The 12,838-nt window shown below is 43.5% G+C and overlaps 1 protein-coding gene across 1 annotated transcript in view; it reads left to right on the top strand.

The window, feature by feature from the left end:
• The first annotated feature begins 201 nt into the window (after positions 1-201).
• The window catches only part of nudcd3 (NudC domain containing 3), a 36,812-nt gene continuing 24,175 nt past the window's right edge, over positions 202-12,838 (top strand). Inside the window, exons 1-2 of the mRNA XM_059966568.1 lie at positions 202-454; positions 11,345-11,637. Coding sequence (XP_059822551.1) covers positions 257-454; positions 11,345-11,637 — 491 coding nt within the window. The 5' untranslated portion in view covers positions 202-256. The remainder of the gene's footprint in view (positions 455-11,344; positions 11,638-12,838) is intronic.

Raw genomic sequence — 12,838 nt, 5'->3', positions numbered from 1 at the left:
TTGGTGGGAAGGACAATCATTGTTATCTTCCCCCCCACCCCCCCATCAGTCTCAGTCCTAAAACAGATCGGGGATGGGATGGGTCATCTGAGAGCCGGCATGGACAGGACGGGCTGAATGGCCTGCCCTTGCTGAGGGGATTCCCGTTGGCTTGCCGACCCGGAACGTTTGTTGGGGCCGCGGCAGCCGGGCGGACGGCTGCGGCGGAGTGTTGGTGCCGGAAGTGTACGTGGGGTGGCGGACGGCTCGGGCAGCGATGGCTGGGGCTCCAGAGATGACTGAGATGTACGACCAGGCGCTGCTCGGTATCCTGCAGCACGTCGGCAAGATCGAGAACTTCCTGGAAGTCTTCTTCGGGTTCCTGTACAGGAAAACCGACTTCTTCCGCCTGATGGTGCTGAAGGAAGATCGGCTGGGCTTCCCGCCCGGGGTGGCCGAGCGGCTGGCGCTGAGGGTGAGGGGTGAGGGGTGAGGGTGGGTGCGAGCGGGGGAGGGTTGGGGTGAGGGGTGAGGGTGGGTGCGAGCGGGGGAGGGTTGGAGTGAGGGGTGAGGGTGGGTGCGAGCGGGGGAGGGTTGGAGTGTGGGGTGAGGGTGGGTGCGAGCGGGGGAGGGTTGGAGTGAGGGGTGAGGGTGGGTGCGAGCGGGGGAGGGTTGGAGTGAGGGGTGAGGGTGGGTGCGAGCGGGGAAGGGTTGGAGTGAGGGGTGAGGGTGGGTGTGAGCGGGGGAGGGTTGGAGTGAGGGGTGAGGGTGGGTGCGAGCGGGGAAGGGTTGGAGTGAGGGGTGAGGGTGGGTGCGAGCGGGGGAGGGTTGGAGTGAGGGGTGAGGGTGGGTGCGAGCGGGGGAGGGTTGGAGTGAGGGGTGAGGGTGGGTGCGAGCGGGGAGGGTTGGAGTGAGGGGTGAGGGTGGGTGCGAGCGGGGGAGGGTTGGAGTGAGGGGTGAGGGTGGGTGCGAGCGGGGGAGGGTTGGAGTGAGGGGTGAGGGTGGGTGCGAGCGGGGGAGGGTTGGAGTGAGGGGTGAGGGTGGGTGCGAGCGGGGGAGGGTTGGAGTGAGGGGTGAGGGTGGGAGCGAGCGGGGGAGGGTTGGAGTGAGGGGTGAGGGTGGGAGCGAGCGGGGGAGGGTTGGAGTGAGGGTGGGTGCGAGTGGGGGAGGGTTGGGGTGAGGGTGGGTGCGAGCGGGGGAGGGTTGGGGTGAGGGTGGGTGCAAGCGGGGGAGGGTTGGAGTGTGGGGTGAGGGTGGCGGGCTAGAGGTTAATAAGTGTGGTGAGGAGATAGGGAGGTGGGGCTGGGGAGTGGTAAAGTTGGAATGCTTGGAGGAGGGGCAAGACGTGGAGTGAGGGAGAGGGGTGGCAGAAACGGGGGATGGAGATGGGGAAGAGAGTGAGGGGGAGTGGTAGGGGAACATGGACAGAATGAGTTGGGAGTTAGGATGGGAGATGAGATAGGAGGAGGGATGAGGGAAGGTGGGGAGGGAGAGGGGAGCGTATTGGGGTAGGAAGGGATGTATAGTTGATATCTCACAGGATGGAGAGGGAGGATAAAGGAGGTGGGTAGTGAATAGTGGTAAGATGGGAGGAGTAAGGGAATGGGAAGTGGGTGGGGAGGAGTGGGCAAAGGGGTGCATGGTTGTCAGGGTAGGGGTGCGAGGGTGATGATGATGTGGTTGGGGGATGAGGGGTGAAAAAAAGGAATGTAGGGAAATAGTCGAGTCACAAGAGAATGGGGCAGGAGTGGGAGGTAGGGACTCAGTTGCTCTGGTCCAACCTGAACCAGTGTCTAATCTCAAATACACATCTTACCCCCACTACCTGAACGTTTCCTCCCCTTCACAAGGATTTTGGCAGGATCAAACAGCCACAGTTACAGGGAGGGGTTGACCAGACTCAGTCTATTTCCATGGAATGTGGGGAAATAAACGGTGACATTATAGATTAAAATTAGGGGGGGGCGGGGGGAGACAGAAGGTAAGCAGTAACAGTCTTTTCCCCAGGGTAGGGGAGTCCTAAACTAGGGGACTTTGGTTTTGGTTGGGAGCGGAAACTTCTAAAACTCTTCCACTCCGCGGGTGGGCAGTATATGGAATGAGCTGCCAGAAGAAGTGGTTGAGACAAGTACAATAGTATCAGTTAAGAAGCACTTGGATGGGATGTGCTTGGGCATGTGGACCAAATGCAGGAAGTTGGGCGGGCACAGTGGTCATCATGGACTTGCTTCGCTAAAGTGCCTGTATCCATGTGGAGTTGCTCTGCGAATCTCCGGAACAAATTACCACCCCACCTCCCTTGGGCCTGTGTATTGGAGGACAACCTTTTACACTTGCATTATGCGTGAAACTAGCGTTAGCCAAAATTTAGGTAGCCTCTTTTTTTTTCCACATAGTATACACCAATACACGGTTTGAATGGGTTTTTCTAACATCTGACCCCACTTCACTCAATCTCTGTCTTTGTATCCCTCACACTGTAGAACACATTCCCAGCTCTGGATCCCTGAACCATTTGCTTCATCAGAAGAACTTTCACAAAGGTCTGTTGCATTCTGTTGGAAACATTGCTGTCTCCCTGTGACTCCAGAATAGAATCACACACCATTTTAGAGGACATGGTAATACTAGCAGTATATACGAAAGTTCACTGTAACGAGGTTCCATTGTAATTACATCAGCATGGAAATACCCCTCTGCCCCAATATCTAAATCTTTAAACACTCCACCATTAAAGAACGTCCTGGTTCAGCTCTAGCAAATTGCATTCCGGTTTTCCCTTTATGTGTTACGATTCCTAGGATTGAAAAAGGTCCATAGGAGGTTTACAAAAGTAATCCCAGCAATGATAAGTTTAACCTATGAGGAGCATTTGATGTCTCTGGGTCTGTACTTGCTGCAATTTAGAAAAATGAGAGGGATCGCTCTGAAACCGACCAAATATTGAAAAACCTAGATAGAGTGGATGTGGAGAGGATGTTTCCAATAGTGGGAGAATCTAGGACCAGATGGCACAGCCTCAGAATAAAAGGAAGTTCATATAGAGCAGAGTTGAGGGGAAATTTCTTTAGCCAGGGTATGGTGAATCTGTGTAATTAATAGTTGCAGATGGTTGTGGAGGCCAAGTCGTTGGGTATACTTAAAGCAGAGGTTCTTGTTTAGGAAGGGCATCAGAGGTTATGGGGAGAATACAGCCATGATTGAATGGTGGAGCAAATTCAATGGACCGAATGGCCTAATTCTGGCCCTATGTCTTACTGACTTATTCTGCAATCCAAAGGTTTCCATGAGGGTAGATGAACTAGCCACTGGAAATTATGCATAAGGTGGCTGAGTGGGGGAGTAGTTGATGGGCGTATGAGAGAGAATAGTTCAAAGTAAATTTATCAATACTCATTATAAAATATCTGTCACCATATACGACCCTGAGATTCATTTTCTTGCGGGCAGACACAGTAAATTGAAGAAGCACAACAGAATCGAAAGACCACACCCAACAGGACAGACAACCAACCAATGTGCAAAAGACAACGAACTGCAAATATGAAAGAAAAAATAATAAATAAATGAGCAATAAATATCGGAAACATGAGATGAGGAGTCCTTGAAAGTGAGTCCATGGGTTGTGGGAACAATTCAGTAATGGGGTGAAATTATCCTCTCTGGTTGAGGGGTAATAACTGTCCCTGAACCTGGTGGTTTGAGTTCTGAAGCTCCTGTCCCTCTTTCCTGATGGCAGCAGCGAGAAGAGAGCATGGTCCGGATGATGGAAGCTGCTGTCCTGCAGTAGTGCTCTGTGTAGGTGTGCTCAGTAGTGGGGAGGGCTTTACATGTGATGGACTGGGCCATATTGATTACTTTTTTGTCAGGTATTCAGTTCAGGGGAAATAGGTTGAAAATGGGATTGATGAATTTGTGAGCTTGCATTGGCTCAGTGGACAGTGAGCCTCCTGTGTCATAAGGAATATGTCCCGCTTGGTGGCGCAATAAGATCAGCGCCAGACTCCAGAGTGAAGGTTGCGAGTTCCAATCCAAGTTGGGTTGAGCGTCGAGCTAGCAACTCGGCCTCGTAAAAATAAGAATGGTTTGCTACGGAAACACCGTCATGACAGTGCCCCGATAACTCCACTGCCGAGTTAAGGGCTATTGTCCTTCATAAGGAATATGAAATATATGATCCAGAGTCAATTGTTGTTTGTGGAAAGAGAGTTCTGTGGCCATGCATTTTGAAATTTAAGCTTAATTCATAAAAGATCTCTTGATGACTTTTCAAATTGTGCCTTTTTTTTAAACTTACCAATTGTGGAAGTACTTTTACTCTCTTGTCTCAGTTCATTTTAGTTGCTTTAACTTTAAACCAAACCTTCCTAAACTTGTTGACTCTGTGAGAACAGAATCCCAGTATGAGTAATCGTCCTGTGTGATTTAACCCGTGTATCGTTCTGGGGTGGATATTCTGCACTCCTAAAGGGTGGCATTCAGAGCTGCTCACAACACTTCAGATGTGATGTTGCCAAGGTTTTGAGAAGCTGTAATGTGACATAATGCACCTTGTACTGCAGATCCTCTACATTTGAAAGGCCACCGGTCTATTAGTGTTTGTGATTATGTTTTTGAACATGAACGTGACATTTCATTCATCTTGGATGCACCTCCTGGTGGTATCAAGAAACATGGAGAACTAGTCACAGCTGGTTCTTGGACGTCATAAGTAATTGCATCTCTAGCCAAGCTGTTCTAGTACGGTACTCTGCTACATAGGTCATCATAAACCTGATGAAGGGTCTTGAGCCGAAATGTCGACTGTTCACTCTTTTCCGTAGATGCTGCCTGGCCGGCTGAGCTCCTCCAGCACTTTGTGTGCATTACTTTGATTTCCAGCATCTGCAGATCTTTTCTAGTACAATACTGGCCTCTACCAGACGCCGTGAAAAATAACTTCGGTATGTCTCGCTCACAAAACCTGAACCAATTCAATCCAGCAAGTTATTGTCCAATCAGTATACTCTCAATCATCAGCAGAGTGATGGAAACTGTCATCAGAAGAATCCTTACTGATCAATAACCTTTTTGCCTGTGCTCAGTGTACCTTTCACTCTAACCACACTGAAAATGGGCCAAGAGCTGAATTCTAGAAGTAAGGTGAGAATGATTGGCCACGATGTCAGATCAGAATTTGACCGAGAGTGGAACTGGGATATCATGGTAAAAGTCAATGGAAGTGAAAGGGAAAACAGCCCAGTGGCTGGAGTCATATTTTGCATAAAAGGAAGGTGGTTACATTTGTTGAGGATAAGCATTCTAGTTCCAGGACATCACTGGAGTTCCTAGGGGGCAGTCTTCTTTGCTCAACCATCTTCAGCTGCTTCATCAATGACCTCCTTCCAACATAATGGAGATGTTTTTGCTGATGATTTCTCAACTCAGTTTCATTTGCACCTCATAGTTGAACGCAGCAAAACCAAGAAAATTCTCAAGATTGTGTTGATAATTGACAAGTAAGTCTTATGGCTTTCAAGTGTCAGGCCATTTCCAACAAACAAAAGTCTAACTCTGTCCCTGATTCAGTGACATTACTATCATTGAGTAGCTCCATCCTCAGCATCTCTGTTGACCAGTTATATAAATACCATGGCTGCAAGAATGAGGTTAGAGCCTGGGTATCCTTCAGTAAAGACTCACCTCCTGATACCCCAAAGGCAAAAGTCAGAACAGAGAAGAAGAATAATAGAATACCAGCCTTTATTGCAAGGGTAGGGAAGTTTTGTTAATTGGTATATAAAGAAGGCTTGCATTCGAGGCTGTGCAGAGAAGCTTCACTAGATTGATTTCTTGAAAACAGTTACTGATGGATATAGAAGTACAGTGTGGAATAAGATGTGATGATTTTATTGAAACAAGATTTGGTGGAGGATTGAGGTGTCATTGAGTAATACAGCGTCAAAACAGACCCTTTGGCCCAACTTGTCTATGCTGACCAAGGGTCCTATCTAAGCTAGTACCTTTTGACCCTGTTACGTACCCCTTAACTGGGTGTCAGACCAGCAAAGATAGAAGTATCCGTTGGAGTCTGGTGGTACCAAACTAAAGGTGTTTATTAGTAAATTACACAATACAATATCAAAAATGCAAATATACATATAAAACAAGTTAGCAGTAATAAACCTAAAAGTGTAGGAATAATAATAATCAATAATAAACAAGCTCTATCTATGTCAAGGGGTCATAGGAAAGTATAAAGTTCAGTTCATAAATGCTGAAGTAGATATGGTTGTTGTATTGAAATCTTTGGAGAGAAAGAGAGCGAGTGAGATGTAACAGCAACAGTTGCGGCAGTCAAACCTTTTTGTGGCTTTCTTAATCCGTCGTATCATTGTGGTCATTCAGTTATGACCCCTCTGGTCATTCTTCTGTGGTGGACTCGTCACTCTGGCATGAGTGGACACACACACAAGTCCCCACCGGCCCTGCTGTAACACTGTGGGCTTTACTGACAGATCTCCTGGTTCGGTCTTCGAAGCCCCCATCTTTCTGTGGGTTCCCAACACTCAATCAGTGCCACTGGTGTGTCTGAAGGGTGTCTCTCCGGATCTGTCTTTTTATCCCCACTCACGGGGTCTCAGCTATCCATCAACTCTGAATGACCGTGTCCATCAAATCAGGCCACTCCTGCTATCTCCTGAGGAATGTTAATGAGCAAAGTACAGTCCTTGTAGTAGAAGGTAAATAATCCTTGTAGAAGTCATAATACAGTACATCAACAGTCTCTCTCCCCCTCTTATCTGTAGCAAATGTTCTTGCTTGTATTTCGTCTCTCTTTCATGAGCAGCATAGCAACAGCAATAGTTCATGGTTCTCAGGGAGGGGGGATGGGTAACTGCACCCCATTGTCCATCAGATCTGTTCATTACTCATAACAACCCATTATCTGCCTAAACATCTCCCATACACGTATTTATTCAATTGTGTCTCGTGTCTTTATTGTACTTGTCTCCCTGTCATCCTTGGTCATTGCTGACTTATTCTTGCAGTAGGACTCTTGTCTTTACAGAGTGTAAAGTGATTTATGACAATAAATGTCTTAAGCACTTTCCTTCATACCCCTGAATTCCATTTGATATTCCATTCACACACTATTAAACTGTTAACTAACTCATTAAATCCAGTATGACTTTCTCCCTTAATGCTTCTCGGGCATTGTTGCTAAAAACTATCTTGTGCACGTTCCAGAAATGTAAAATCTTTCACTGAAGAATAAAGACATTGTGGGATTTTCTCAAGTTTACTTGAAAGCATTCAACTTCATTCCTCCGCTTGGCATCTACTGAAATCAGATTGTTCACAGTCTTGGAGCTGTAGTTCTCCTTACGAGCTTGCAGCTACATATCTGTGCCACCACTTAAGATCTCTTATTTTCACCGCAATAATTTTAACCAAACCTTTTCCATGTTTGGCTCATGATCTGTTGAATGCATTTGTTACCTCCAGACGTGATAATCGTAATGCTCTGTAGACCAGGCTCTAATCTTTCACCCTTTCATAACTTGAAGTCATTCAAAACTCTGCTGTATCAAGATTCACAGTCCCTTTGATCTACTACTTTTCTGCTTTCTGACCCATCTTGGCCAGTCCAGTGGCACTTCTTCCCTTCAATTCTCATTCTTTATAAACTCTTTGTTGTTTTGTCCCAATTCTGTTTTGTGACCGTCCAAAATCTCAGTGCTGGTTTAATTCTTGCTCTTTGCACATCCCTGATTTTAAACACGCTATTTCAATTGAACTGGAATCTGAGCCCTTGCCTGATTTTATGCCTTTCCTCACTTCTTGTCTACAAGATTCTTGAAGCCTTCCTACCTCTCATTCATACTTGCTTTTGCTGGAAAGGTGAAATGAAAACAGAAGGTCAGACAGCACCAGTGAAAATAGGAGCAGATTTAGCATGGCAGGACAAAGACATTTGGTATTGAATTGAATTGGTTTTATTTCTTACATCCTTCACATACATGAGGAGTAAAAATCTTTACATCTCCGTCATAACCGTTAGGACTAGCAAAGAAAGAAATTAAATTAGTATTAATTTTCAGTTCTAATCAGTGGCCTTTTTCCTGAAATATTAACTCTTGCTTCTCTTTCCACAGACCTGACTTTTTCCAGCATTTTGTTATTTATATTTAAATACATGCTTGTATGTCTAAATCTCGGTTATTGTCCAAAGCAGTACGAGATCCTTAAAGCATTTTGAGTTAGAATATACATACAGGTTGCTGTGACCTGGATGCCAACTATATTACCTCTGTTCTGCAACTAACTAGCTCAGCTAAAACTAGGAATCCAGTGACCTTGGTGGGTGTGGTGTGGCTTGGTAACAAAATGTATTTCAACAAATTAAATGATCATCTCATGTAGATTTCTCTGAAATGCTCGTGCAGGGTACAGTTTGAGTAGATTATTGACAGCATATTCAAAGGCTGCAGGATTTACTTGTCAGACATTATAAGTGGAGACCATCATTTTAAAATTTCATTTTAATCCTACTCAGTCCACGGTAGCTACACGGACCTCAAACAGCATCCCATGCAAATCACTTACTGCCAGGATTCCTACTGTGTGTCATTAGTGTCAAAGATCTCTCAGGTGACCTCAGAATAGAGAGTGCCCAGAGGGCTATTTGAGGTGGGAGACTGGAGCCTTGCATCTGTTCACTGAGCTATGACACAGATACAATATCCACAAATATTTCCCTTTTTTTAAAAAAAAATGTGTTGTCACTATTTCTTTGAGCTTCCATTCTACACAATTCTTAAAATTTGTCTTTGTAATGGCCCTGCCATGTGCTTCTTCCTGACAGTTCATTACCAGGCAGCCAACTGAATGATGCACGTTGCTTAGTAATGAACCATCAGCAGCTCCTCAAGACAAGCCCTGAAAGTTTGGCATTTTAGTTTGTCATTATTAATGAAGTTGACCATTTTAGACATCGTCATTGATCTGAGGATAGGCCCTCGCCTTTCTTTTTTTAAAAAAGTGAACGCAATTCACATCCCCTCCATCACCCTTTGAAAATTTAGGGAAAAAATAGAAATTGATACATTTAATTTGGTCTGCTTGTATGGTTTTAAAATGCACAGTGTCGCTTTACATTGTATTGTTAAGCATTGTGTTCTGTGTTTCATTGTAACATTTTATGATTTAGTTCAAACCCATCTTGGTGATTCTTTCCAGTTCCTATATAATCAGGAAATTTCAGATTGGATATTGCCAATTTAACTCAGTTGGAAGTCATTAAGCTGAATGCAGACCATCTAGAATTTAGGTTGCAGCTGTTCCCCCACACAGCCTCAAACAAGAGTAACGCAAACCATGTTGGAGGGTAGCTAGCACAATTTAACTAAGTACTACATTCAAGCAGCCAGTATATAGTGGGTAAAATCATCCTGGGATTGTTTTTTTTTGCACTTCCGGAAGTGACTGAAACTAAAATTGATTTTAATTTCCTCAGCACTCAGTCCCTGTGGAATACCTCACTGTTTCCTGATCTGACAATGCTTCAGTTGTAAAGTTCTTAGATTTGTATTCAAATCCCTGCATGACTTCCCTTACCCACTTATGTAATCTGATGCTTGCGGTCCCCTAGAATCTCTGTGCCTCCAGTTTTGAATAGTTGTTCCTTCTGTGCTCTACTGCTGTGAGACATGCCTTGAGCTGTTTCAGTTTGAGGCTTTGCAGTTCCTGCCCTGAATCTCCGTCTCACTGTTTTCCTTTCTTTTTAAATCTTTTTATTAATTTTAAACAAACATAAATGAAATATGAATACAGAGTTTGAGAGTACATAGTAGGTTAAGTTTACATTCAGATAGATGATAATCCATATATAATAACCTCCCAAACTCATAGTAATTGCGATAAAAGTAAAAAAAATCCCCAAAAAAGAAAAAAAAACCTAACCAACATGGGCCATTGCATTATGTCAAATATACACAGCAGCGTCAATAACTCCGTACCTCCATCCAAATAATTAAGGATAATAGAAGCAGGGTTTAGGAAAAGTCAGTGTAACTCATATGAAAATGTTGGATAAATGATCTCCAAGTTTCTTCAAATTTAACAGAAGAATCAAAGACAACACTTCTAATTTTTTCTAAGCTCAAACAAGAGGTAGTTTGAGAAAACCACTGAAATACAGTTGGAGGATTAATTTCTTTGCAGTTCAATAGGATAGATCTTCTAGCCATTAATGTAACAAATGTGAACATCCGTCAAGCTGAGGGGGATAAACAACTATTATCCACCATTGGTAAACCGAAAATTGCAGTAACAGGATGCGGTTGCAATTTGATATTCAGAACTGTTGAAGTAATACCGAAAATATCTTTCCAATAATTTTGCAAACGGGCAAGACCAAAACATGTGGGTCAATTCAGAATGACATCTGTCGCAGGTTGGATTAACATAAGAATAAAATCGAGCAAGTTTATCCTTGGACATGTGAGCCCTATGTACAACCTTAAATTGTAACAGCTATCTAATAAATATAATTTACCTAAAAATAATTTTTTTTAGATATTTGCAAGTTAGAAATTTCTTGAATAATATGTTACAGTCATTTCCGAAATTATGACCAATGGACATTGCGGAAATTTTTTTTAGCTCTGAATCCTTGCCAGAAGGGTTTAGTAGCCACCATTTATAATATGATCATGAAAATACAGCTAGAAGTATCAGAAAAAGTTAAGAAGGAATGGGAAAAAGAACTTCATTGTCTTATACTGACTGAGCAGTGGGAGAAAATTTTACAATTAGTCAATTCTTCTTCTATTTGTGCTAAACATGCCCCAATACAATTTAACGTCTCACTGTTTTCCTGTAGGATAAGTTTTTGATCGCCTATATTAATTTTCCCTTATCTGATTTGGTATCAAGTTATTTGGATAATTGCCCTAGTGAAGCCATTAACAATGCCAAAAGTTCTATATAATTGCAACTTATTGTTGATTGTAATGGAAGATAGTGTGATTATGTGGCTAAAAGCACCTGGATATAGGTTTTCTAAGCTCATTCTGTATTAGGGTTCAGCAATTTTCTTTCAGATGTTGACATTTTAGTAATCTCTGCAACACACAGAGTCCATGCTTATTGATTTGGACAGTACCACAACAACAAGGAATAATTTGTGTTAAATGGATGTTTTAAGGAAGGAACAGGAGAAGGCCATTTCAACAAATAGTTCACCGTGATCATGTACCTCATCTTCCTTTTCCTGGTTTTGCCCAGCAATCCATCACATCCTTGCCTAATGAAATTACCTTTTGGTCACAGCCTTTGAAATCAAAGTGCAACTAATGTTCCAACTCCTTTTTTTTTAAAGGCTTTTAAGAAGTTTGAACACTACTCTATTCAAGACAATGAGAGACGGATGAAAGAGATAGAGGAAAAACTCAAGAATAGGAAATTGGAGGAAGAGCAGTCGTGCGTTCCGCCTCCTAGTCAGGAGGTGGAGGTTGATTCAACACTTGAGGAGCAGCCTCATGCAGTGGAGGTGGCTGATCAGGAGATTGCAGCAGATGCACAGCACCCGGCCAGCGTTGCTGCAGCCTCTGGACCCTTAGAGGGTGCCACCGCTGCACCGGATACGAAAGAGGAGCCCAGCCAGCCTTCCAAGTATGTGCGCACCACTTAAAACACAATAAGAAGTGTGTTCAATGTCCAGATCTCTTGTATTCTGAGGAGACTGATAGTTGGTGTATCCCCTTTCTGCAGGCCCAAGACAGGAGGTCTCAGCTTCTCCCTAAGTGCATTTGGGTTCCATTTCACAATATAAGATAATGCAGACAGTCTGCTGCATTGCAGCTGTGTATCTGCAGACACACTGGGCTTTTTGTTTCTCTCGGTTTGATTGCTCCCTCATTAACATCATACCTGACTGAACCTTGCTCTTGCAGCTTGAAAGACACCGACTGAGATGGATTAAAAAGGTTTAAAATGTCAAGTGCATGTATGTTGGAAGAACAAAGTGGAGTGATGTAATCTAACTAAAACAAAACGATGAGAAGCAACAAAGAAGCCTGAAGATTCTATACATAAATCTTTCAAGATGACAATCTAGGTGATGAGATTGTTTCCTTTATAAGAATATTTATAATGAGAAGAATAAGAACACAAGAGAAATGAAGTCAAGCTAAGTCTCCCTAAGTAACACTTGAAGCTTCAGATGGAGTGTTCTGACTATATCTAGGAACTACACTTTGAGAAAAATGTCAAGGCTTTAAGAGGGTAAGAGATTCACTGGAACGATAGCTCAGAGAAACTAAAATTGTTCCCTTTCAAAAGTATGAAGAGCATTCCAACTATAGTTTTGGTAGAGCAAGTAAGGGAATGTAGTATTGGCAATGCTATTGTCCAGAATGCGTTTATTTAAAATAATTAAGAAAAGGTCTGAGGTGGTGATTTTTCTTAATGCAGCTGCGATCCAAACTGCATTGCCCTAAAATGGTGATGGAAGCAGATCCAGTTGTACTTTTCCAAGGGAATTGTCTATCTGGCAGGTTAAAAGCAAGGGCAGGGTTGTAGAATTAAATGGGCACTATAATTAAGAGCTTACAGAGGGATGATGGTCCTTTTGTGATTTTTTTTATATAGAGTGAAGAGATAACGTCAATGTAATTATGTAATTTGTTCCAATTTTTTCATCATAATTCACTTCCTGTTCCTTTGTGCTGGTTGTACGTTTGAATCTGGTAAGGTTTTGCTCTAGTTAGGCTTGTTTTTCCACTGGGCCATTGTGGGGTGCTCCCCGTGCTGGAACTGGTGAAGAAACTTTCACTACAGATGATGTAGCTTTATGGAGTAGCTCTCCACAGGC

This window comes from Hypanus sabinus, chromosome 1 (assembly GCF_030144855.1).
Source record: "Hypanus sabinus isolate sHypSab1 chromosome 1, sHypSab1.hap1, whole genome shotgun sequence".
Taxonomy (NCBI): Eukaryota; Metazoa; Chordata; class Chondrichthyes; order Myliobatiformes; family Dasyatidae; genus Hypanus; species Hypanus sabinus.
Note: the sequence above shows the minus strand (reverse complement) of the source record. Positions and strands in the feature narration are given on the sequence as shown.